This window comes from Penicillium mononematosum (genome assembly GCF_028829835.1).
Source record: "Penicillium mononematosum strain IBT 11891 chromosome Unknown utg000002l:1.0-8112719.0:1.0-8118358.0, whole genome shotgun sequence".
Taxonomy (NCBI): Eukaryota; Fungi; Ascomycota; class Eurotiomycetes; order Eurotiales; family Aspergillaceae; genus Penicillium; species Penicillium mononematosum.
In genome coordinates, this window is record NW_026643272.1 from 7203172 (window position 1) to 7229219 (window position 26048).

Below are 26048 nucleotides of genomic sequence, written 5' to 3' on the forward strand. Positions count from 1 at the left end.
TCCAGATGCCGCGGCAATGAGGGGGAAGGAGAGCAGAATACACTCAAGCGTCTCGGTTCCTCATCCATCGTGCGTAAAGGTAGTGTTTGAGTAGTCTTCCTACACACTTAGTGACCATTGTCATGCCGTTTCATCCTTTAGTATGCTCGAAGCTTCAAAGTACTCAAGTTCATCAAACTCCAGATATCCCAACATAGATGCAGCATTAACTATGAGCTTTTTGGAGGCTTGGAAGGAATTATTCAAAGTATCTTTGTATAGAAAGACCAGCACAGTTTGGACTCCTCTTGACAATAAAGCAGAGCACTGCTACACTAAACATACGAACCATTAGGGCTCGCTGCCTTGTTGTAGGACTGTGTCTCATGGCTATCCACAGCGAAGTAACAAACGCATCCGCGCAGGGATATGTCAATGCGCCAAATCGCACGATGCAATATGGCGACAGGCATCGATACCGCGGCAACGCAATGCGCAACGCAATGCGCAACTTTATGCGCGTAAACGACAAACGAAGTGGTTACTAAAGTATCAGTCCTTAAATCTTTTCTTTTCTTCTTCCTTCCGCCTACCCACAGATACATTGCGGCATTAGTGTCTCGGCTTTCGTGCGTGCTGCGTCCTCGCTACCAAGCGGGTTACACTCTACGCCATGCCTTTGCCTGGAAGACGACGACTAGGGCTGTTGAGGGGACGAGCATCACGCGCTCCTCCAAGCAGATCGCCAGCACCTCCACTAGGAAATGTCATTGCCACAATTCATTACGATGAAATTGAAAGTCTGGAACCCGACCAAGATGATGCCGTATCTCGCATCAGGAACAGCCAATATTTGACTTCCTACAACTGGCTTGGTGGGGAAAAGAGCCGAATTATCGTTCCAGGTAACATCTCATGATAATCGGATCGCAAGTATATTGACTGACATATTTTTACTAGGTGAACCACCAAAGTGGACACCTCTGCTCGGTGAACCTACACTTCCTCAAGACAGGGCTGAATATTACCGCGATCGAAATGCGGCGCAATATCCCGCCCACCCCATGGAGCCAATGGTACAGGCAATCCTGACAGACAAACCCGAGTTCCCCGTGACCAGTGTGGACATCATTGGGTGCAACAATACAATGGGCAACCTGCTGGGTTTTGTACTTGGGCAGGATAGGCCCTTCAGGATGCTTGTCGAGGTACTTGGCAACACGGTCTTCTTCATCAGAAGGGAAAATTCCCCGACCGAAACTTATCCCAACACCAATGGGTATGGGCATACTTTCCCAGAAGCGTACACCACGTGGAATGCAGGTGTGGGCGGATCCCAGTCCCATCAACGGGTGATGGAGTATGAGTTTGCTGGCATGCAGTGCCTGGTGCGCTTTGAAGCTGATGGCTTTTTGCCCAACCTGGTCCCGGATACCGAGGGAACCGAAGGACAACCCGTTACCCAGGAGGAAAGCGCCGACCGTGAGGGAGCTTTGCCGTCCATCGAACAAGTATCAATTTCGGATGCGTCCTCAGCCACTACAGAAACGGCACCGAAGCAGCTTGTCATTGCCAGGCAAGGCCGACGTATCCCGCAATGCGCAATCTTTGACCTAAAGACTCGAGCTCGCAGCAAAAGGAATCAGAAGACCCTTCTGGAAGAATTGCCCCGGTTGTGGCTTACCCAGGCTCCCAACTTCATTCTTGCCCACCATACAGCTGGTCAATTCCTGCATATTCGGGTCGAGAGCGTGCAGGGTGACGTTAAGAAGTGGGAGGATACGCAGCAACCGGCTTTGAGCAAGTTCGCCAGCTTACTCCAAAAGATCGTGGCATTCGCTCGGAGCGAGGATAACGGAAAGTTTGAGATTGAGCATAAGGAGGGTATGGAGGTTTTGAATCTGAGAAAGCAAGGTGGAGTTGCCAGTGGCGTCTTGTCCCCGGCTGTCGCAAGCAAGTGGGATATGTAAACCGTCTCTCATGAGGACAGCATTCTAAGCTAGTATTCTCGCGTGGAAGATTGATCGAGATTGGTCCAGGGGGTAAATCAATTCAACATTGATCCAGGGGATTAATCAATTCAACATATCCAGGGGGTAATCAATTCAACAGAAATCCAATGCTTTTTCACTTATGATAACTGACTCCAAAGCTTTATATCAGTCTGGCCCAGATGCGTCTCGCAAGTATGGCATCGCGGATGGCTGTAGAAAGCAGAAGTGTCATAAATTGACAGCGTATGGCACTATTTAATTTTAGACACGGTCGTAGACTTGGATCCATTTCCATGCCCAGAGTAGCAGAGTGTGCAATGTATACAACAGATGTAGGCAGTAATGAGTGAATGAATATCGTACACTCTTGGCTGAAAGGAGGCCCCGCCTCTAGCTTAGGTGCTAGTGTAAAATTGGAGGAACTGGTTGTACTAGTAAATTGGAATTGAAGTCATTATTTCCACCACAAGAATTCACCTTTGCAAGAGAAATACTGTCTTTTGCAGTCCACTCGTAGAAAGTGTATGCGATAAGACACTATTCTGCCACTGCCGACCGCCTGCTCAACCCTCGCCATCGAGCTCCGAGACGACTTGCCAGTCCTGCTGCTTCAATTTCTCTCGTATTTGCGTCACCAAGGCCTTACCTCCGAGACTCGGCTTGAAAAAAAGAGATTGCAAAACAGGACAGTCCTTACTAGCCTCGAACACCGCCTCCTGAACGAAACCTATCCCGAAAGGGAATTTTCCTCTTTCGCGCGACGACAGCAAGGTACTTGCTGCAGAAACAGCAACATGCCCAAATATAAGTGCCCTCCGGTCCATACACTTACAACTGAAAGCTAACTTCCCATGCACTCTTCTGTAGGTTTTGCCCAAAATCCAGGTCTAGACAGACCAAGCCGTGTCATAGCCTATTCCGGGCAATAACGCGACACGATGCTATGCGACTACGGCCTCACCAATCGGCATATTGCTAACCCCTCACTTCAACCTATAGGCGACTACTGCGATGTCTATCTGACGCACGACTCGATGAGCGTGCGCAAGGCGCATAACTCCGGTCGAAACCACCTGAGGAACGTGGTGGACTACTACCAACGTACGTCTAACCGATGGCGCAAGACACGTCAAACCCAACAGCTGAACGATAGCTAATCATATGGATCCATACAGAGATTGGCCAAGAAAAGGCCCAGTCCGTCATCGACTCCATTACCTCCTCCTACGCCGCAGAGGGCCAACAAGCCCCCAACATGATGCCCCCGGGCGCTTTCCCGCCTCCCTTCGGATTCCCGGGTATGACACTTCCCATGCTCTCCGAAAACCAACCAAAAAACCAAGCTAACACAACCAGGACGACCAGGCATGCCCCCTCCCCCCTTCGGCATCCCTCCACCAGGCGCCCCCGGCGCCCCAGGCATGATCCCTCGTATGTCCCACCCAACCTCCATGCCCAAGAACCAGAGACAGGGATCCCCAACCTACCGCGGACCATACCAAGCTAACCAATATCCCCAACCAACAGCCCCAGGAGCCCACGGCCTCCCCTTCCCACCGCCTTTCCCTAACGCCGCCGGAACCCCGCCAACAGGTGGCTTCCCCCCGCCTCTCCCCAACATGCCTCAGGGTGCAAACCTGCCGATTCCGCCCCCGGGCGGCTTCCCGAACTTCCCTGTTCCTCCGCCAGGCGCGCCGGGCTTCCCGCCTATGCCTGCTCAGCCCGGTATGGCGCCCGGTGGTCCGTCGCCAATTCCTACTGGACCCCGTGGCATGGAGGGGTATCCTCCTCCCCCTGGAGGTGGGCCTCCTGGTGGGCCTCCTGGTGGGATGGATCAACGGTGGTGATCATAGTCACGATTTCGGGGTTGCTTCGTATATGGTTTATTTCTGATACCTTTTCTTTTCTGTGGGGATGTGTGGTGTCGTGGGCATGGCATGGCATCTCTCATGGGTCTTTTTGCTCTTTACTGTTAGTGTAAAATAGCGGTTTCTCTTTTTTTACGTCTCTTTACTTTTCGTACGTTGTGTTTCGTACAAGATGGTCTCTTGGGGTTCTGGTCGATTTCGGCAGGTTGTTGTCAGTTCATGGAATTGGATTCTTTACGAAAGATACATTGCAAAAAGAAAAAAGACTTCAACATCCGCATTGTTTCGCAGAAACTGCTTTCATATATATACACTAAGATTACATCCAGATCACTGGTGTATATATACATGTAGGGAGAGAAATGCTGCCCAGGTGAAAACCGGAGAAATTGGAAATATATTTAATTGGCAGCAGGCAAACTGCCAAGCCAACAATAATAGAGAACCCCCAAGGCCAATCACCATATCCAGAATGCATCAAAGAACGCCAGGCGGAAGTAAAAACAAGGGAAACGCACAGCAAAAGGATTTAGACCAGGGAGAGGAAAAAGAAAAAATAAGTGAGAAGAAGTAGAGAGAAAGGAAGGGATAGATGACAAAAAAAGCTCACACCATTAACCAATGGAGTGAATTAAGAAAAGAAGTTTATCTGAAGCGACGAGGATGCTGCAGACTTGTGTAGAAGCAAAAAATAAAAAAATAAAACCCCGGACCCAGAAGGAATGGCAAATGGAAAATCATAGACCATCGGTATCCCGCGCTAAAACAAAATCACATATCTTCATCTCGGAAGCGACAATATAATAGACCACTGGCAATTTTTTAATGGTCATAGCCAGCGCCCCGTTGCCAAGGACTGGCGTTGTTCTGGGCTCGATAATGTGTCGCCAAAGCAGATTGACCAATAGGAGAGTTGTTATCAAAGCTCCTTCCGGCGGGTGAAGGGGACCGACCAAACTGGTCGTATCCGGGGGGAGGATTGTGATGACCTGACACGTTGCTGGGGAATAGTGGCACAGATGGGTCGACGGGTGACCGAGGCGCTTGGGCGGCAGAGCCGTGGGGTGGATAGGTTGATTCCATTTGGCGGCCGACGGTAGCACCGTTTCCACTGGAGATGGAAGCGGTATCATCGTCGAATGGGTTGTTGTTATATTGCCCAGGCTTGACATCACCACGTGCTGTAGCGCCCAAGGCATCCAATTCAGTTGTCAGCTGGGTTTGGGACTTGATGAACGAGCCACGATCGTCGCGCATGGGCTGGTAACGAGTATCGGGGTTCTTGGACACAACGGCATAAACCGAGGCGATCAGAACCAGGATCAAAAGGACCAAAGCAAACACGGCATTGTAAACGAAGAAGATGACACCCATGACACCGATCATCATTCCGGGGGGGGTCGAAGACATCCGAGAACACAAGCAGGAAGATGGAGTTGAGGAAATTGACCACAGCAATGGAGATATTGAAGACGTTAGTCTTCTTATCCATCCAAGGACGGAGAATGCAGACAGCAACCAGCATGGCTAGCTCAAGGATCACCAAAGCCACTGTCTGAACGACCGGTGCAGGCTGGCTCAGACCGATGAACATGCCCTTGATCAAGGTGTAGATGAGGAATGGAACGACGAAATAGTATGCCGTTGCTCGGTATTGCACATACAAGAAGCCCCACTTGTTCAGACAGGACGGATCGGAGTAGAGAATGTATGCCGGGTTCTTGTGCATGGTGACTGAACGTTTTGCCAACCGAATAACCTTCTGAGAGGCCCAACCAAGAGACACGAGCATAGAAAGGATCATGACCGCTGCCAAAACAACCTCGGCGGGTGAGTCACGCTGGGTGAACTCCCAGAGGCAAGAAACGGACATTTGGGGTAGACCGATGAGAGTCAGTCGGAACAAGATACCACGCAGAACTACCTTCCATCCATTGCGGAAATCCTGGAACCGCTCGCTCTTCATTTTGCCATGTTTGACAAGTAACTCAGTAATTCCCTTGAAGGCTGTAACGATAATGATAACAATGCAAGTGAAGACCGCAAAGAAAATCAGGCCAGTGAGGAAAATGTTGGTCTGCTCGATGTGAGCACGGAATCCAACACGCTCAATTCCTCGAATGACAAGAAGTTTCTGGCCTCCTTCGGCTCTCTTGACCATACCAGTTGCCCGCTTGATAATTGGTCCCGTTGCTCTCTTCAAGAGGTTCATCGCTGGGTCAACCAAGTCACGCTTGCGGCGCTTGAGGACTTCCACAGAAGTATCCTCAAGCTGCGACATAATTGTCGATGGAGTTCCACCAGTTGCCCGCTGATACCAGGTAGCAATCTTCTGGATGAATCCTACGCGGATGATACCCATGCTCCATTGGAAGTTCTGGGTCCAAGCTTCCACGATCGGAGGCATATGAACGGAGGTCATGCCAATCATCGCTTGCGACTGCATAAATCCGAAAAGAGAGAGCGCATTTGCCGCGACGTGAGCCGCAGTGTTGGAATGACCTAGTCCGGAGGTAATGGCGGATGCAGCGAGACCTAGTCCGGAGATGACGGCAGTTGTCCACGAGACTCCGGCTTGATTAACGGTCTTGCCGTTGGAAAGCGAGGCCTCGACACAGGCAATCTTTTCATTGGTGTCGAGTGTCTTGATGACAATCCGCACATTTGCGTCAAGATCAGGCACGGTGTAGGCAATACCAGGAATCTTGTCCGAAGTGCCTTCTGGCAGGGGAGAGAAAGCGGTCCCAAATCCATGGGTCCGGCGGACATGGGGCACATACCCATGCCAGTAATCGAACAAGGATTAAGGGTGTTCTTGTATGCCTCGTAGCCATATGCGGTAAGGGTCATCTCCGCAACAACCTTGCCCTCGATGTATGAGACGCCATCGAACCCGACCATAAGAGTGTTGTTACCGGGGTAGAAAGTGACGCTGAAATATGTTGCCGTGAAGTTGCTACTTTCCATACACACGGTGAGTGCATTGGATTCAAGGAGTTTAACGGCGGAGGCTAGCGGCGCCAGAAAGGCGACGAAGCAGGTGAGAAGCGATATTAACCGCATGTTGGTGTATGTTTGATATCAGGAAGAGGTTGCGAAGCACTGGAAAGGGTTGCCAGTGGTAGATCGAGAGGGGAAGAGATCTGTCGGCTACCGTGTCAGTGGGACTCCAGAGTACCACGTTGCCAGCCGCCGGATGCGGAAGTTTTTGTACGGCCGAATATTGTTTGATCGCCGGGCCGAATTATTTCTCAATGTCTCCTTGGACTGTTACTGTATTGTATGTTTGGCGGAAATTGTCGGAGTAGAGTAGTCAGGGTTGAGTAAAGGTGCCTTGCCTTTCACTGGGGCATTGAGTATAGGCGGAGCGTAGAAGTAGTCGTAAGGAGGTTTATGGAATCCAAAGAAGCTTAGATAAATGAGAGTACGTCAGAGCCTGAATGAGAGCGAGGTTGAGCGAGTAAAGCGAAAAAGCGAAATGTCGAGGTCGAGAGTGAGTGGACTGGCGATACACAGTATGGCCAAAAAAGGAGTAAAGGAGTAATAGGCTCGAAATCGGGGGAGAAGGTTGAAGCGAACACACAAAGTTTTTCCCTTTCGATCAAGAAGAGAAGAAAAGAAAAGAAAAGAGAGACGGGAGGGTTGAAGAAGGAGAGTCCACGGGTTCCAAGGTTGTCCCTGAACACTCGCCAGTTAAGGGTCCGTGGGAAAGACACTGCCTGGAGTGGCCATTCCACTGCGAAGGCATGTGGTAATGTATTGTAAGAAGACAGGGGCGGCTATCTGGAAACCAATCACATCACTGTATTTAACTGTATTGATGTTTTGGTTTGTTCCGTATGACTACCCATTGGCACTTTTCCCCCTTCAACCCTCTACAGAATGCCATCTCCAAGCCTATATATGTTTCACTTGCTTTTATTTCCTTTCTTTCCCTTTATTTTACTCTATTCACTCTATTAACTTTACTCTCTTTCTCTTGACCAAAGAAACCCTCTTTCTCTTTTTACATATACGTATACTTATGCCGAAAGCGGTTGATGGATGGCGGAATCAGGCGGGTCCATGGGCCTTGCGATTATAATTAGCAAAGCCGAATCTGCCAATATCAAGTATTACAACATACACTGAACCAAAGGAACTGCTGCCCCCAGCTGTGGAGTGTGCCGAATACAGTGGACCGTTACGTACAACAGGTGGTAACTTTGAATAACTTTATGTACTCAGGTATATCACATTGTTTTAGTATTTTGTCTGCCTTCATAGTTAATCAAATTTAGATTTCAGATTTCTACAACATATAGGTCCACACTTATAAGTCGCTGCCTACTCCGTACTATGGAGTCCTTGAAGTGAATTTCTTCTGTCGGGTGGGGCCCTTAGCTGCCGCTTTTATGAGAGCGCTTCTACAACAAAATTAGTAAATTTCAGTCTGGAGTTCTCACGTGATTAGAACCTTGGAAGCACACATTACTATACATATATATGTATTGTATAAGCACTTCATCCTGCAGAATATCAGACAGTGTCTCCTAAGTACTGTCTAGCACTTTTAGCAACGCCAGTGGTTTATATGATGGAAGATCAACATCTGGTCTAAATCGATCAATCTCTTCATGCCTGGAGTAATATATTGCACAACAATCGGCAAGCGTTAGGGATTTGATCTAATCATCGGGAAGGGAAGATATGCAACTACCTGCGGAAGTAGAGTATCATCCTCTTTTGGACCTGTTGAACTCAATGAGCAAAAAGTGAAAAGAGAGAAACACCAAAATGGAAAGCCAAGAGTGCTTGGCTGATATCTTTGCCTTCATTTTTATATTTCTAATGGATTTAGATCCGGCGGTAAACTCTCCTGAGCACTGATATAAAGCTAGTTAGAGCTAGGTTAGGAGTATGCACATCGTAGACATTACTAGTATTCTTAGTGTACCCCAGGGTTCTAGAAGCGGGAAGATCATTAGACTATTTTACCTCTTTTATTCTTCATAGATCCAGAAATTTTTCAATGGCAACCCTTTCTATTCCGTTTGAGAAGATATACAACATAAAAGAAAATAAACATCAACAGGTTGCATACACATGGTATAAGGATCGACACAGTATGCCAATCAACTGACATTAGTGTTCACGCGATTGCACAGCCTCGTTTGGCAGAGGCCCCATCATCTTCATCGTCCGGCTGGATCACACACGTTTCAGAAATAAAGGAACCTCCATATGCATGGACCATTAGTGAGCTTGGTATAATTGTGTCAAATCATATCCCCTCCCCCCTTTTACTATGAATTTTTTCTAGCTTGCTTAGTGTATTCTACTCCGTACTATCACCCCTGATCACCAGAAAAGGATGATCAGAATGATCACGTATTCTCATTTGCGCGTCATGACGTCTTGTCTTCCCGCTCAATCTCTGATCTCACCTGGTATAACATTGTTATAAAATGGCTACGATGTGCTAAATGAGATATTGAAAGGGGCTCCAGATCTCGGGACCTCATCGTATTCGTATACGACCCTCTAGTACTAGTTAGTATGTATTTCCTACAAAGTAAACTGTCAGGCACTTGAGCCACCGGTGGTCTGGCTACATCGTCCACTGGTCATTTTTGATCCACTGACATTGTCTGATTCGCGGCTTAATCATTGTATACCATTGGCTAGAAATCTCTGTCTTGGCTGCAATTGGATTGTTGAAGGTATACGGAGTAGTTAGGGAGTACTTATATCTATTTGTTTGCAAATTTATACTTGTCATCAGTTTTCTGTCGCAATGTGCAAGCAATACTCAGATTTCTCTTTAATGCTTCTTCCAGGGAAAATGAGCGCTGATACTAGACTGTCAAGCTAGGTAATCACTGTCTTAGTAACTCTTATTGAGGAATAGAAGCCGACTTGGCTGGAAACGCGACCAGAACTCAGCCAGGGCAATTTATACATGCATGTAGAGTAATCCGTAAGGATACCGAAGACCAATGCCCCTAGAAATGCCCCTAGACAAAGACAAAGCTCTTCGCATGATAGATGTGTGCGACGACTGAGCAGTCACTTGTTGTGCTCCGTATGTTGTAAACATGTCACACATACCCCGATAACTCAGCTGCCTAACTTAAGGCCAAGATAGCGGCGCTTGCACAGCCTACAGGCTAACATTCCGTCCTTGTTCCACTATGTAAAGCAGGGGAACCCACCAGGCGCGTATCCTTCTCGGCATCACTTATTCTCGGGTGCAAAAAGAATTGATAGTTAATATCTAAAATATGGGGACCTTAAACTTGAAACACATGTGGTCTTTGTTGTCTCGAAGTGCTACATCCAAGTTATGATCAAAATAGGAGATGGCCAACCTCGTGAGCAAGGTCAATAGTTAATTTTAACTGCCTTACATATAAGGCATCAATTGACCGGGCCTAGTTATCAGCACGTGATGTGGAGTTCTGCCACATTTCACCGATTAGAAAAAAAAAAGTAGCAGAATGATTTCCGCCCGCAGAGATCAATAATCTAGACCTGCAAAACACAAGGTCCAGATACGAGACAAACCCTTGATTGCTTTGATTCAGTGCCAAATACTGCACTGTTGCAGGACCAATCAACAAAATGCCTGGCCCCGTGGACACCGCAAAGTCCATCAACAAGCGCAAGAGAAAACACGGCTCGAAAGCAGAGAGCGATGTCGCCAAACCCGTGGAAGCCAAATCCAGCCCTGCAGTGACCCCGAAGAAGAGTGCTGCTTCGACCCCGAAGGCTTCAGCTGAGAAGGCTACCAAGAAGCGCAAGGTTAGCCCTTCACCAAGTGCCGAGGAAGAGAGCGCCGACGAGGCCGAGGCCGTTGAGGATGTTGAGGTGGATGCGGAGGAGGACGATAATGCCGAAGACACCGCAGCTGTGAACGGTACGGATCTTCCTACTATGGAAGATGTCCGTTTGCCCCAGACTGAGGGCAAGCTGCAGAAGTTTACTGAGCTTAACCTTTCCGAGAAGACCATGCAGGGTATCAACGACATGGGCTTCACGACCATGACCGAGATCCAACAGCGTACCGTTCCTCCTTTGCTTGCCGGACGGGATGTGCTCGGTGCTGCGAAGACTGGTTCCGGAAAGACTTTGGCCTTCCTGCTCCCCGCGATTGAGATGCTGCACGCCCTGCGCTTCAAGCCCCGAAACGGTGAGTTCTCCCCCCCCTTAATGCCTTTATCTGATATTTCCTTGCCATTGAGAATGATGACTAACTGTTTTGATGCAGGTACTGGTGTTCTCGTCGTGTCTCCTACCCGCGAACTCGCACTGCAGATCTTCGGTGTTGCCCGTGAGCTCATGGCCCACCACTCGCAGACATACGGTATCGTGATTGGAGGCGCCAACCGTCGCGCTGAGGCCGAGAAGCTGATGAAGGGTGTCAACCTGCTCGTTGCGACACCCGGTCGTTTGCTGGATCACCTCCAGAACACCCAAGGATTCGTCTTCAAGAACCTGAAGACCTTGGTCATTGACGAGGCAGACCGGATTCTTGAAGTCGGTTTCGAAGATGAGATTCGTCAGATCGTCAAAATTCTGCCCTCTGAGGAGCGCCAAACTATGCTCTTCAGTGCTACACAGACAACTAAAGTCGAGGATCTGGCCCGGATATCCCTGCGCCCCGGACCGCTTTACATTAACGTCGACCACAGCAAGGAGCACAGCACAGTCGCGGGTCTGGAACAAGGCTACGTAGTGTGTGAGGCAGACAAGCGTTTCTTGCTTCTCTTCTCATTCCTCAAGCGTAACCTTAAGAAGAAGATTATTGTCTTCTTCTCGAGCTGCAACTGCGTTAAGTACCATGCCGAGCTTTTGAACTACATCGATCTCCCCGTTCTGGAATTGCACGGAAAGCAGAAGCAGCAGAAGCGGACCAATACTTTCTTCGAGTTCTGCAATGCTAAGCAAGGTACCTTGATCTGTACTGATGTTGCTGCTCGTGGCTTGGATGTATGTTTCCTAACCCCCATTACCACGTCTACTCCATAACTGACTCAAATTCCAGATCCCCGCTGTCGATTGGATTATCCAGTTTGATCCTCCTGATGATCCTCGTGACTACATTCACCGTGTCGGACGTACCGCCCGTGGTAAGGAAGGCAAGGGTCGCAGTCTAATGTTCCTCCAGCCTTCCGAGGTTGGTTTCTTGAAGCACCTCAAGGACGCACGTGTGCCTGTCGTGGAGTTCGAGTTCCCGGCCTCCAAGATTGTCAATGTGCAGTCTCAGCTGGAGAAGCTCATCGGCCAGAACTACTACCTCAACAAGTCGGCGAAGGACGGCTATCGTTCGTACTTGCAAGCATACGCCTCGCACTCCCTTCGCACTGTGTTCGACGTGAACAAGCTCGACCTCGTCAAGGTTGCCAAGGGCTTCGGTTTCAATGCCCCGCCTCGCATTGACATCCAGTTGGGCTCCAGCCTCAGCCGCGATAAGAAGCAGGAGCAGCAAGGACGCCGCACGTACGGTAGCCAGCCCAAGCACGGTGCTGGACTTAAGTTCAAGCGGAAGCACAATGACTAAGAACAATCTGTATGAACATCAAAAGCGATCGATTGTCTCTGCATATTTTATTTTAGGGACATTGGAGTTCAGCAATGTGGATATATCTATTTGGGTTTCAATTTTGTCCCCTTATTCCGTAATCATGAGAGTGATGACATCCGAGTTGAATATTCGTATGACTAGCGGAGGGATAGTCGAATGCAGTATGGATCAATCTTTTAAAGCCCCTTGCGCCTTGATTGATGGTTTGTACAAACCGTAAACATAATAAGTATACCCTCAGCCTAAGGGCTCAGCCAGAGTTCCCTTTGATCAGCTCCATATATCTAGACCTGTGGACGCCAATCATGCAATCTCTGATTGTGTGATGACCGTAAGGCTTATTCCTTCCCCACGGAATGCCACAGCAAGCATTCATTGAGCCATGTGGGCTTCGGAGCTTTTCCACGTGGGAGGGGCTTGACTCCAAACAAGAATAGGAGGACTACAGAAAAGGTATGTACAATGAAAATCCATATGCGCCGTACTGAGAGTATCCTTACAGAAGCACATATTGGTAGGTACCTACATGTAGTGAGTTCTACAACCCTCATATACGCGCCGAGCCGATCCAATTGGAAGATACCAACCTTGGAATATTACGCTGTATTATGGCCAAGCGATGCTTTGCCACTAATGTACGAGATACAGCAATTCCTCAACCCCCCAGCTGCATAAGTAGTCTCGATAGGAATTGCTTGCACCCCTTGCAAGCGCTATGTGTGGTTCTGCCCAGTCACAGGGTGAGATCCCGGATAAATGAGTCTGGGGCTAAACGTTGGGAAATATTGTCGGTGTATTTTGTATGCGGGCGGTCGGCCAACCATTTCATAAATTCCAATAAGTCCAATCATTTCACCATGGAGAGGTTGGTCAGGTTGAAAGCCCGAGCACACGAGTGTGATGAGCTGGCAGATACTGGGCCCAATCACCCGATCTCCAGGGTCTCTGTCGTCTGGGCGACGGTGTGCTTGTTCCGGTTCTTTTGCCTTGTCTTTTGCGGGTCCCACGGAGAACTGCAGGTGGACCGTGTGTGTTCGTGTGTGACGGGTACACCGAAGTGTTTTCCCATTTTAATTTATGGGTGTTTGCGGTGGAAAATTGCGTTGTCCTTGGGAGGGTTGGATTTGCCAAGATTACCCCAGCCACGAAGCACGGAGAGGGTTATACAGAGTAGCTTTTGGGAGATGAAGCTGAATTCAGGATTGAATACGGAGTACTTCGTATATCAAAAGATGGAAAACCAAATAAAGTAAAATGGGGATGAACCAAGGAACCAAAAGACGATCCCGAATGGATCCCAGGGTTCCGTTTGTTTACAATGTACCTTCCTGTACCTCCGTACGGAGGACAACATAGGTAGTTGTCGGGTACTCTTTGTATGGCGGCCCACGCGGCTCGGAACCTAGGATGTACAATCATCACATCCAGCCTCTTCAATTTTTTTTTCCTATGAGGCTGGGCAACCATCTTAATTACTCGGGTACCGGCTGATATTCGACTATTTGCTTCATCTTTCATTCCTCAGATCTTGAATTCTTTCCCCTTTTCCTCTCATCACGTTTCATCATTTCATGTGAGGGGATCGGCGAGAGCTTCGACAGCACCTTAGACTCACCGTTGCTTTCCTCTCCTTCCTAATTCCACATTCTTCTTCCCCACTGTTCCGTGGTCTGCGCTGGTACGCTCTCACCTCCTATCAAAATAATTCTTAGGATCTCTTGAGTTCCTACAACCTGTCCTTCCCCATCGTGCCAAAAAGCGCGGAGCAACTGCACCCCAACAAGACTCCCCTCATCCTCCCCTCGGTCGAGCACCACGGAGCATGCGATTGGGTTGAAGGACGCCTCACCATCATGGGGGTCAATACCCGCAGACCGATTCTTCCCGCCCCCACAGAATCCATCATCGATACCACGGGGGACAGCGCAACGGGCACAGATCTGGCAACTGACATTTCTCGCCGCACAGACAAAACGTCGTACTCTATCCCAGACGACGGTAGCCCCATCACTGTCTCCACTCGGCGACAGCGGGACCGCGACGAGAAATTGTCTCGTTCTCAACACGACTCTCATACCTCATTACTCATCGAGTATTTCGAGGGCGGCAAAGGCTCAAGCGGCATTGTCTCTCGTCCTAGCGTGCGAGTACGTGTCACACCGTCGTCGGCTAGAAAGTCCAGAGACAAAAAGGACCACTTTCAAATCACCGAATCAAGCGGAAGCGGCACCCGCAAACCCTCATATACCCACCGGATATCCCTACCATCGCCATCCTCAAAACAAAAGCAACTGGATACGGGCGCAACGGATGACCACAGCCTTGGCTCGAATTCAGGCGAGGAAGAGGGTCATCATTCATCACGTCGCGAGCCTGTAGAAATCGAATTCGTGAACCGCGGACAGGATAGCGAGATGTCTTCCTTCTCGCAAGACACCCGGTACATGAACACCGCATCTGAGGTTTCATCCATGCCGCCGGACAGCATGATCAACGCTTCGTCGGCGGGCCCCAGGCGGAAACGCAGCCAGAGTATGGAGCGTGGCTCGCCCACTGAAGATAAGGGATTGCTCAAGACCCCCCACCGACAACGAAGTCGCAGTTTGAGTCATGAGCGAATTGCGCATCGCGTGGCAGAAAAGCTCACTGGATCACCGCAAGAGGCTTCCGGCAGCAAACACAAAAGCAAGGGAAGCAAGGATTACCTTGGAGCCGAAACAAAACCATCCCGTCGCCGAAAGCACAAGTATGCGGAAGAGGATATCATCAGCCCCGAATCAAGTCTGCTCAGCACATCTGCAGTCTCTTCAAACCACAAATCCGACCAGTACTCCGTTCGCTCTGGTGCGTCCAAGACCTCAATCAACAACCCAAAATTACTCGAGACGGTCGAAGATGCGATCAGAAGATTGATCCTACCAGAGCTAAAGGAACTCAAGAAGGACCAAAAGGTCATGACCAACAAGAACAAATTTGATCGGGACATGGCTACATCTTATTCATCCGGCACGAGCTCCAGGGATGAGCTAGGTCGGCGTCTCTCCAAGCACGCCAGTGCGCCGGATGTTATGAAGCCCAAAGTCGTTCTGAACAAGGATAGCAAGGACGAAGGCATTGTTCTTTCTCCCGAGGCTGTTCCACGCAACAAGGAGCGCAAATCAAGTAAAAGCAGCGAAGCCTCCGATATGGCGGTGAAATGGGCCAATCGACCCGATTACACCGAACAAGACAAGATCCGCAGGCAAAAGAGCAAGGGTCTTCGTGACGCCCATGCTGCTGGCCGTGTCGGTTCTGCTCTGACAGCAGCTTCTTTGAAACACCACGACTCCAACTCTAGTCTCGGCAAAAAGGATCGCCGCCGAAATAGTGGCTCCCGGAAGAGTGCCTCACGCAAGAGCACTGAGAGTATGAACTACAACGAGACCGAGCTTGTTTTCCAGAAGCACAATGTTGCGCCAATGCCAATGCACAGCGAGATTGACTCAGAGTTAACTAGAAACTCGTTGCTCTCTGAGCGAACGGCAAGCCCCACTCCCGAAAAGCAGGCCTCCTACTTCGATGCTGCTCGCGGGTCGCCGAGGCAAGCCATGTCCCCAGCTTCTCGCACCCCTACCAGAAATTCCGTCGACTCGCGGTATGAGCTCGGGATGCGCCATGGCAATAAGTCGCACCATAATATCTCGGTGCACAGTGCTTCAGAGCGGGACCTGCATCAACAGAGTCAATCTCCTGGAACCGACGGCGGTAACTGGGCAATTGCAGCTGCAGCCGCAGCTAATCTTCTTGACGCCGCTCAGCCCGGACATCACGAAACGGAAAACGACTATCACCATGAGACCACCGGCCGCGGACTGAGCCCCATTCAGAGTATTGCAAGTGATCATACCCAGACTCACTACAATGATTACTCGGCTCACGGCGAGCAGCACGTGGACGGCAAGCATGAGATTGAGCCTCAACTCTCCATTGACTCTCTGTCGTCCGCTCCTAGTACAAACCTCGCGAGATCTACCCGTCAGGGCACCAGCTCACACAGCCAGAGTGGAATTTTCAAGCAGCACAGCCATGAATCACCTGGGCTCGGATACGAACATTCGCGCCAGGGCTCCCAAGACAATGGCTTCTATGGCTATGACCAAGAGAGCAGGCGCTCCGGCGACGATGGAGATAGCGATGTTGACTTCATGCAGAAAGTCAAAGAGGGCCACCCTGTGACTACCGGCATTGCTGCTAACCCCCCAATTTATGCACCCGATAGCCGTCGAATCTGCAGTCGCATCCTTGATGGACCCCTCTGTTCTTGAATCTCAAGTTACATCCTCGAACCGGTCACAAACCGATCTGGCTCCACGACCAGGCAGTCGAAGCCCCGAAAAGCCAGCAAGCGAAGTCTACCGCGGAAGTCCCTTGAAGCAACGCCAGGATGCTTTCAATGCCGACGAGACCTCGTTCCCTCGACGCATGGGTGCCACATCGCCCCCTCAGAGCGTTACCCAATCTTTTGAGGACATGGACGACTCTGCTATGATGGCTGCCAATGCCCCGCGTGGAATGGACAGTCCTCACGGCGACGCTGAAAGCGAAGAATCGGAGTCTGAAATCAACACCAATCCGTCCATTATACAGGGCCCCATTGGTGGTGTCGCCCAGGCAGACAACTGGGGGTATGATTCGAGGTCCCCGCCGGCCGATCACTACTACGATACCCAGATCGGTGGATCTAAGGGTCTCAATGCCGAGCAACAGATAGGACTTGATGCAGAATACTACCAGACTGCCCAGAATATCTTTGGCGGCGATGACTACTCTGCCCACTCTGGCGACAACCAACCCCGGCAATTGTTCGGTACCCCTCCTGGTGCCAAGGATGAAGGCTATGTTTCGGCGGCCAACCCCATGTCTCCTAGCATCGGGACCCCGAAGCAAGCTAGTCGAGGTCTTGCGGGCGTGGATGCCGCTGGGATGGGTAGCTTCGATAGTCCTGCTGGGGCAGACGATCCTTTTGCCTCTGGTCACGAACGCCACTTCAGTGGCTACTCCCACGGCGTCGGCTCACCACTCTATGACAGTGCGACCGGCCGAGGTATTGAGAGAATCCAATCCCAGGATATTGTGGCTCTTATGGATCACTTGACTGTTCGGGATGCCCAGCGGAATGCCAGAGATACCGAGATTCTTGTTACTTTGGTTCGAAGTGCTGCTGAGATGCGCACCTCCTTCGAGCAGATGAAGAAATTCATCGCCGACCAAGATGATCTCATCATGGACACTAGTGACAGGGGACATGAGCGGACTCACAGGGCGCTTGGTGGACCTCGGCCATTGCCCCCCAGTGCTTCTCGGAATCGGCAGCTGAACACGGCTGACGAGGACGACAAGCGGAAGAGCATCTTCAAGCGTGCACTGAAGGGGCTGAGTCTCAAATCGGGCGGTGATTTAGCCAAGATTGAAGGCATGCTTGAGCAGCTGCTTGGCGAGGTTGAAGCCCTGCGATACGGACAAGATGGCTTTAGCCCTCACAGAATGGGAAGCATGGAGCCAAGCGGGTACGAGACCCCCGGTCCAAACGGAGTATCTGCCGAGACGAGCCGCTCACCCTACGGGTCCAGCTCTTCTCGCTCGGCCAATGGGCAGCGCAGAGATTCGGATCAGCGAGTCAGTACCGTCCATGAAGTTGACGAAGACCTTGAGCTTGATGATCGTGACCAGTTCCTGACTTCGCATCTCCCTGTCCGCGATGCGCCCCGTCACGAGCGGTCTGGTTCATTGCCGCTTGACACTCCTCCACGCAAGCCGGTGGCCACAACAGCTCGTAGCACCGAGACAACCCCCAAGGCCCGCAAGCACAAGTCCAGCAGCTCGTCCATTTTCCCGAAGATCTCACGCTGGTCTAAGTCCACGGCCACCTCGATGGGCGACGGCATTCGCAACAGCATCCAGCCTTCCCGTAAAGAACGTCCGACCTCGGACGAGTCTCGGTCTGGGTCTGACCTCGCACCACATGGCCCCTATAAAGGCGATTATTATGATCCCCAGGGAGATGACAGAATCCGATCCACCTATACCCTGAATGACGAGCAAGATGAGAACAGACCCCCTTCGCCATTAGTTCCTTCCCAGGTGTCTGAGCCACCCAAGTACCGTGGCCACCGTGGTAGTCTTGAGCTGCAGCACCCTCAACCCCGACAAGGCCCAACCGCACGTTACCAGTCTCGCCTCGAAACCGAAGCTCAGACCTACGCAGGTCCCGTTTCTCCCGCTGGCTCAGACCAGTGGGAATCCAACCCCAGCCTGTCTGCGGCCAACCCTCCCCAAAACCGCAACAGCGGTGTCAGCGGTGCCACGCGTCTGTCCCCGATCTCCGACGCAGGCTACTCGGAGACCAGTTCCCGCGCAAACCGTACACCGGGTCCACCCCGTCCTCCCAAGGTCAAGGACGCGGGCCCTCTCATCCCCGAGCGTCCACCCAAAGTGGCGGATGACGAGGAAGCAGCTTACAGCGGCGACCGTGTTGTTTCCAGAGTATGTATTTCAGAGGCTCCCTCTATACCGTTTCAGTTGAACAAATTCTAACCTCCAGGCTCTCCAGAACTCTGCCATCTATTCTCCTCCCACACGCAAGCCAACTGGCCCGCGTCCCCTCACATCTGCCGGCTCCTACAGCCCAGGCAACATCAAGCGAACCCGCTACCGAGGCAGTCCCGCGCAAATCGACTATGAAGACGAGCAATATTGAGACTTCCACTGTGATACCCCTGAGTTGATGTTTTCAATCTCCGTTTCCATCTAGCGCTTTTGCTTTTTCCCTCTTCTCCTTACGACAGTTATGACCATTCATTGGGACTCTGGTTTCAGTTCCTTTATCCCAAATCTATGAGCAATGTGTGTGTGTGTGTGTGCGTGTTTCCATGTCTAACAATATTTCCTGCCTTTCATGTTTCATGTCAATGGCTATGGGATGAGCGGGAAGTTATGTCTTCTCTTCGCCTCCCTGGCTTTTTCTACGCTAAGTTTCTCTGCTTATTTGCCCTCGATCTTATTTCCGGGGCATGCGTCTGCTCTCGCGCATCTAGTGAGCGTGGGCGTTTGAGCCTCTTGTTTGTAGCCTTTGTGTTGTGGTGTAGATAGTGGTGCTGAGGAAAACATAATCTATTCCAGTTTCGAGGCGTGGAAGAATCTTTCAGTCTTTGTGTTCATGTAGATGTCAAGGGGAATATATGAACTTATCCTTGATCCTGATTCAAGAGAGAGCAGTGATCAAGCTTCCCCGAAAATCTTCGAAATGCTCCTTGTATAAACCATAAACAAAGCGTCATCTAAAGAGTTTTTGGTTCTTTCTTTCTTACCACCCGAGGACTTGTAGCTTCCTCAATTTCAAGGTTGTAAATAGAACAAAGGTTCCAAGGTTCCGTTCACGGGCCGGGCCGTAGATCAACCTTCGAAGGCTGGGGCCTTCGGAAGACCTCAGCTGGCCATCTTCTGTCACCAGTGAGTCCACTGCTGTCTCGACACTCCCCTCCACTAAACTGTATTCCGAAAGTAAATCCAACGCGCTGCAGAAGAATCTGATCCTCTTTATCTCCGACATGTTGAGGTCTCTCCTTCAGTCTTTGCCCCAGCTAGGACGAAGATGGACACCTCTCAATTTCACCAATCCGAATTTTATCCGGGTATCAACTAGCCAGGCAATTGAGGAAGAAACTATCCCAGGATATGTTGCAGGTCGGTATTATCCTACTAGAATAGGGGAAATACTCAAGGACCGGTACCAAGTTGTGGGAAAACTGGGGTTTGGAGCCAGCTCAACCGTGTGGCTCGCACGTGATATGGAGTAAGAAGACACTGGCATCTTTAGGCTTTTATTATCTTCTCGTAATTTCTTTGCTAACTTAAAATATAGCTATCGTCGCTATGTCACTCTCAAGATTTTCATAAAGTCCACATCGATGGGGCAGCAACTGGACGATGAGCTGAAGATATACAAACGTATCGAAGGGGCTCCTAGGAAACATGCAGGTCGCAAGTACGTCAGATCTTTGCTGGACTCCTTTGACGTCAGCGGACCTGAAGACAAACATCAATGTCTCGTGCATCCTCCATTATGGGAGAGTGTGCTGGATTTTCTATTCCGCAACCCGGTGCAGAGGTTACCTACGACAATGTTGGCAGTGACGCTGCATCGTCTATTTCTTGCATTGGACTATTTGCATACAGAATGCAAGATCATCCATACCGGTGCGATTTCCTCTTGCCGATCTCAGGCTCGATCATTTGCTTATCAGTATATCAGATATTAAAGCAGATAACATCATGTTCGGCATTGCTGATAATTCAGTTTTCAGCGATTTTGAAAACAATGAGCTCCAAAATCCCTGCCCTAGGAAGGAGTTTGATGGAAGGACAATCTATACCTCCCGCGCGCTTAGAATGCCTAAAAACTTAGGCGCGCCTGTCCTCTGCGATTTTGGCTCGGCTGTGATGGGTGACGAACAGCACTCGGAAGACATTCAGCCGGATATATATCGAGCACCCGAGGTCATTTTGCAAGTTCCATGGTCATATAGCGTTGACATATGGAACATGGGATGCGTGGTAAGAAAGCCGATACTTCGATGTAGCAGTTTCTAGGCTTACACTGTCAGGTTTGGAACCTTTACGAAGGAGGCTCGCTATTTAGCGGCCAGGACCCAGAGTATCAGACCTATAGGAGTCGTGCTCATCTTGCCGAAATGATACGCCTACTCGGTCCCCCATCGCCAAGTTTCCTTGCCCGGGGGAATCTGACGAAAGACTACTTCACAAAGGAAGGTAAGTAATTTATCTGTCCTTGCCCTAGCTACACATAACAAGTGTCAATTATTGATTGTTTCTGCTACTCCAGGTGACCTGCGCGCCGGAGAATTAGTGGGAGAGCACATCCCGCTTGAGCAAAGAGAGACTAGCCTCGAGGAAGAGGAAAAAGAGATGTTTCTCCGCCTAGTGCGAAAAATGCTGCAGTGGGAGCCGGAAAAGCGAAGCTCTGCGATGGAACTAGAACAGGACGAGTGGGTGCAAGCAGAATTGCATAAATAGCCTGGCTGGCCTTCAGATTGTACTACATCACAGGCAAAAGGCTGTGCCATAAAAGGTTCACTCAGCTCTATTATATCGAAGGGATCCGATCATCGTTCGATGACTCTATGGGCGTTTAGAAAGAACTATATACTACCTCTCGCTGGCTAGAGGGGCATAGCAGCTAGTAGTTCTAGAAACAGTCCTAAATTAGCATCACGGTGGACGCCCGATCACGTATTCCGCGATTCAGCCTCGCGATTCCGCTTCGCACTCCCTTCTAAGCCGTATAGAACATCCTCGGACATGCCAGGAATCACCATGTCGAATGTCTCCGTCACCACCGTGTACTGATAGTACCCACAGCGTGCGATCGGCTTCGTCTTCTTGATATCCAGGATCCCATCTGTCAACACCTCATCCTTGATATGCACGGCGATCACCCGGCCGATCACCACGTCCACGGTGCCCATCGGAGGATTCCCCGGTAGCCGCACGGTGGAATGATATTCGCACTCGAATTTCACCGGCGACTCCCGCACCATGGGGACATCCATTAGCGTTGCCGGCTCTTTGGTCACCTTGGCACGCTCAAATTCGTCTACCCCATAAGGTACTTGCTCGGCCGAGATGTTGACGGCCTCACGAAGGTCCCACGTCGCCATATTCCAGACGAAGCGTCCGGTCTGCTCCGCGTTGACTACCGTGTCCTTTCGCGTGCCGTTCACGGTCTGATTCGAAGAGAACATCACGTATGGCGGGTCGAATGTAAGGTTGTTGAATTGGGAGTAAGGCGCCAAGTTGGCTTGGCCTTCTTTGTTCTTGGTGGAGATCCATCCGATCGGACGAGGCACCACGCACGCCTGTTAGTGTTAGCTATGTCGTCCATTGTCCGTCCTGGAGCTTCACCTTGAACGGGTCGTGGGGAAGATTGTGCTCTGTAACTCCGGGTTGGTAGAACATGACGTATCTTGTTTCTGTTTCTGTTTCTGTGCTTCTGGAAGTCAACCCCTCTTAGTTATGTACATATATTCCCAACTGCCGATCGAAGTGCCGACGCCATATGAGCGTCCTTTTGGGGTAAGAGCCCACCCCAGCGGCAATAATCCACCTGCATCATGACAACAATTCCGACATCCGAAGCCACGTGACGACTTCCTGAATATAAATCCAGAATAAGTGGCTCGAGTTCCATGGATCGTACTTCGGTGTCTCGGGGCCTCGGAGTGGGGCCTTCGGCACCTGCAAAAGTGCCGAAGTATGCGGCATTCCGAGAACTCTCATGGATGAATCAGCTCGTCATACCTGAATTTGATCTGTGGCGAGCCGAGATTACCGTTTTAAAGACTCGCACAGGGGTATTTAAGCTGGTTGGATTGTCAAGGGAGGCCCTGGTTCACAAATCCAAGTCCACTCAACACATACACAATCTCTACCTCCAAAGACAGATTCACAATGACCAACACTGAGCCTCACCTCTGCTTCCGGTCATTTGTCGAGGCCTTGAAGGCCGACAATGACCTGGTTGAGATTGACACTCCAGTTGATCCCAACCTTGAAGCAGCCGCCATTACTCGTCTTGTCTGTGAAACGGACGACAAGGCCCCGCTCTTCAACAACCTCATTGGTGCTTCAAACGGCCTCTTCCGCATCTTGGGTGCCCCTGGATCTCTCAGGAAGTCTCCAAAGGATCGTTATGGCCGACTTGCACGACACCTGGCCTTGCCACCTACCGCATCTATGCGCGAAATCCTTGACAAGATGCTCTCGGCTAGCACCATGGCGCCGATCCCTCCCAACATCGTGCCTACCGGACCTTGCAAAGAGAACTTCCTCGAAGAAAGCCAGATTGATCTGACGAAACTGCCTGCACCCCAGATCCACCAGGCCGATGGAGGAAAGTACATCCAGACCTACGGAATGCACATTGTTCAGTCCCCCGATGGGTCGTGGACCAACTGGTCTATTGCCCGTGCAATGGTCTCCGACGATAAGCACCTGACCGGTCTAGTCATTGAGCCCCAGCACATTTGGCAGATCCACCAGATGTGGAAGAAGGAAGGCCGCGACGTCCCGTGGGCTCTAGCCTTCGGTGTTCCCCCTGCGGCCATCATGGCCTCAAGCATGCCCATTCCCGATGGTGTGACCGAGGCTGGATATGTCGGTGCCATGACTGGTTCCGCCTTGGATCCAGTCAAGTGCGATACCAACAATCTCTACGTGCCTGCCACCTCCGAAATTGTCTTTGAAGGTACGCTTTCTATCACGGACAAGGGTCCCGAGGGTCCTTTCGGTGAGATGCACGGCTATGTCTTCCCTGGAGATACACACCTATGGCCCAAGTACAAGGTCAACCGCATCACCTACCGCAACAACCCCATTATGCCCATGTCATCTTGCGGTCGACTGACCGATGAGACTGTAAGCCACCCGCCTCCATCTTTCCTGTTCCCTACTAACAAGTATTAGCACACCATGATCGGCTCACTGGCCGCTGCCGAGATTCGAAAAATCTGCCAACAAGCCGGTCTCCCGGTGACTGATGCTTTCGCGCCGTTCGAGTCCCAAGTGACCTGGGTCGCTCTGAGAATCGACACCGCAAAGCTGCGGGAAATGAAGACCACCCCGAAAGAGTTCTCCAGGAAGGTCGGTGATCTGGTCTTCAACTGTAAGCCTGGCTACACCATTCACCGGCTCGTGCTTTGCGGCGACGACATCGATGTCTATAATGGAAAGGATGTAATGTGGGCTTTCTCGACTCGCTGCCGTCCTAACCTCGACGAGATCTTCTACGAGGATGTGCGCGGGTTCCCCTTATTCCATACATGTCGCATGGAAACGGATCGCCGGTTCAGGGAGGAAAGGTCGTTTCTGATGCTCTTCTCCCATGTGAATATACTACCGGAAGAGATTGGGTGGCCGCCGATTTCGAGAATTCGTACCCTGAGGAGCTCAAGCAGAAGGTTTTGGCCAACTGGACGAAGATGGGATTCCGGGAGGAGTAAATGAGGATTGTATATTAGTTGATAGTTATTTTGAATAAGCATAGATTGATTAGAATCTCGATCAATGTTCTCCTTTGTCTTCCAAGATTGATGTAATTCTATACTCATGCCCCGGTGGATACCGCCAAGGATATTGGAACCATGGTTCGTTTGTAAGTTACCGTGTAACCCTGTTGGGCAGTTCTGTCAAAGCGGAAACTCAACTTGACCCGCGTTTTGGCAAGGCCTACATTGCTCAGTCTCGAAAACTGGAGCCCATATCACCCAGTACCGAGCTCGGATGCGGGTAATTATATTGAGAGAGCTCCACACTTTCAATCGACGCACCTTCTTGGCCAAGACAACAACCCCTGCTAGTCCCGGTACCTCGGAGTCCTCGGCAACATGAGCCCTGTCAGTCAAGGCGAAGCAGACCGGGTGTTACAGCTCAAGAGTCGAGAGCGAGAGGCCCATGCATGCTACCCATGCAGAAAGCGAAAGGTTAAATGTGACGGGTGCCAACCATGTCGTACCTGCCAGAAGCGAAAACACCCCGAGATCTGCACCTACAGCCTTTCACATTCGAGGCGCAGATCGGCTTCTCGCCATAGTGTCGCTCGCTCGGCTTCGCCCAGATCACCGGCCGTGGCAAGCAATCAATACGCACGGCCTGATGATAGCTCGAAGAATTATGTCTATTCTGGTGACAATTCGGTTGCTTCAATTCTGCGCATGCGAGCATCAGACGTTAATGAGTCGGTGGCCCGCGAGGTTGGATCTGTTCTTGGTCTGCAAAATACCTTCAGCAATTATACATTCATGAACTCGAAGACGCCACTTGAAAAGTGGCAGTCACTGCTGACTGTAATACCTCAGAGATCAGAGGTCTTGAAGTAGGTTGCAAACAATTGAACAAAAAAGGAATACGGCTAACCGGTTAGATTCTTCCACTTCTATCGTGTCACGGCATATCCATTCAACCCAATACTCGCTGATATAGACCGTTTTGAATCTGACTTGTGCATCTATCTTAATGCCCATGCATCTGGTGAATTACGCGACCCGGAGAAGATCACTGATCGCTGGGCAACCGATAAATCTATCGGCCATATCAGCCTTTTACTGGCAACATTGGCAGCAGGGGCTCATTACTCCGATATTGGATGTTCCGAACGATTTGAACTGTCAACTGACTTCGGTAAGCTGGATTGCACGCCCATCAAGCTTAGCTAACGATATTCAGCCCGTCGTTCATTCCATGCTCTCCGCTTGGCCAATTTCCTGTTTCGGCCGTCACTAGATATTATACAAGCACTGCTTATCTTAGGGAATACGTTGCAGAATATGGGACAGTCCGATGCCGCCTGGGCGTTACTGGGAACAACGATTCGACTAGCTCAGACCATGGGCCTACACACTGAAAGAAGTACTGTTCACTGGCCTGAGCATGTGAAAACGAAGGCCAGGAATCTTTGGTATGAAGATCGAACTACTATAGACATATCTGCTCGCATCGCAGCTGACTTCCTACAGGTCAACAATTATCTGGCAGGATAGTTTACTGTGCCTTTGCTATGACCGACCGCCAATTGTCTCCGTGACGGGA

General features: G+C 50.4%; 7 protein-coding genes across 7 annotated transcripts; 5 read left to right on the top strand and 2 right to left on the bottom strand.

Annotated features, from left to right (window-relative positions):
• Positions 1–652: 652 nt before the first annotated feature.
• Positions 653–3820, top strand: N7519_004522 (putative U1 snRNP complex component Yhc1; the record flags this gene model as incomplete). Its single annotated transcript, XM_057291298.1, has 5 exons — positions 653–884; positions 940–1905; positions 2973–3074; positions 3149–3271; positions 3330–3820. The coding sequence occupies 5 exons, from the start codon at positions 653–655 to the stop codon at positions 3818–3820; spliced, it is 1914 nt and encodes a 637-aa protein (XP_057152500.1).
• Positions 3821–4663: 843 nt separating this feature from the next.
• On the bottom strand, positions 4664–6904 carry N7519_004523 (transient receptor potential ion channel family protein; the record flags this gene model as incomplete). Its single annotated transcript, XM_057291299.1, has 3 exons — positions 4664–5122; positions 5184–6562; positions 6622–6904. 3 exons carry the CDS (start codon positions 6902–6904, stop codon positions 4664–4666), a joined length of 2121 nt encoding a protein of 706 aa, XP_057152501.1.
• A 3540-nt stretch (positions 6905–10444) lies between these two features.
• On the top strand, positions 10445–12383 carry has1 (ATP-dependent RNA helicase HAS1; the record flags this gene model as incomplete). Its single annotated transcript, XM_057291300.1, has 3 exons — positions 10445–11012; positions 11091–11812; positions 11868–12383. The coding sequence occupies 3 exons, from the start codon at positions 10445–10447 to the stop codon at positions 12381–12383; spliced, it is 1806 nt and encodes a 601-aa protein (XP_057152502.1).
• Positions 12384–14260: 1877 nt separating this feature from the next.
• Positions 14261–19143, top strand: N7519_004525 (uncharacterized protein; the record flags this gene model as incomplete). The annotated part of the gene is given in 3 exon segments (XM_057291301.1): positions 14261–16667; positions 16681–18929; positions 18997–19143. 3 exon segments carry the CDS (start codon positions 14261–14263, stop codon positions 19141–19143), a joined length of 4803 nt encoding a protein of 1600 aa, XP_057152503.1.
• An 850-nt stretch (positions 19144–19993) lies between these two features.
• On the top strand, positions 19994–21479 carry N7519_004526 (uncharacterized protein; the record flags this gene model as incomplete). Its single annotated transcript, XM_057291302.1, has 5 exons — positions 19994–20238; positions 20308–20642; positions 20698–20999; positions 21050–21215; positions 21289–21479. 5 exons carry the CDS (start codon positions 19994–19996, stop codon positions 21477–21479), a joined length of 1239 nt encoding a protein of 412 aa, XP_057152504.1.
• Positions 21480–21691: 212 nt separating this feature from the next.
• N7519_004527 (flavin reductase family protein) lies at positions 21692–22421 on the bottom strand (the record flags this gene model as incomplete). The annotated part of the gene is made up of 2 exons (XM_057291303.1): positions 21692–22321; positions 22368–22421. The coding sequence occupies 2 exons, from the start codon at positions 22419–22421 to the stop codon at positions 21692–21694; spliced, it is 684 nt and encodes a 227-aa protein (XP_057152505.1).
• Positions 22422–22913: 492 nt separating this feature from the next.
• Positions 22914–24463, top strand: N7519_004528 (UbiD family decarboxylase; the record flags this gene model as incomplete). The annotated part of the gene is made up of 3 exons (XM_057291304.1): positions 22914–23879; positions 23928–24257; positions 24314–24463. The coding sequence occupies 3 exons, from the start codon at positions 22914–22916 to the stop codon at positions 24461–24463; spliced, it is 1446 nt and encodes a 481-aa protein (XP_057152506.1).
• Positions 24464–26048: the final 1585 nt, after the last annotated feature.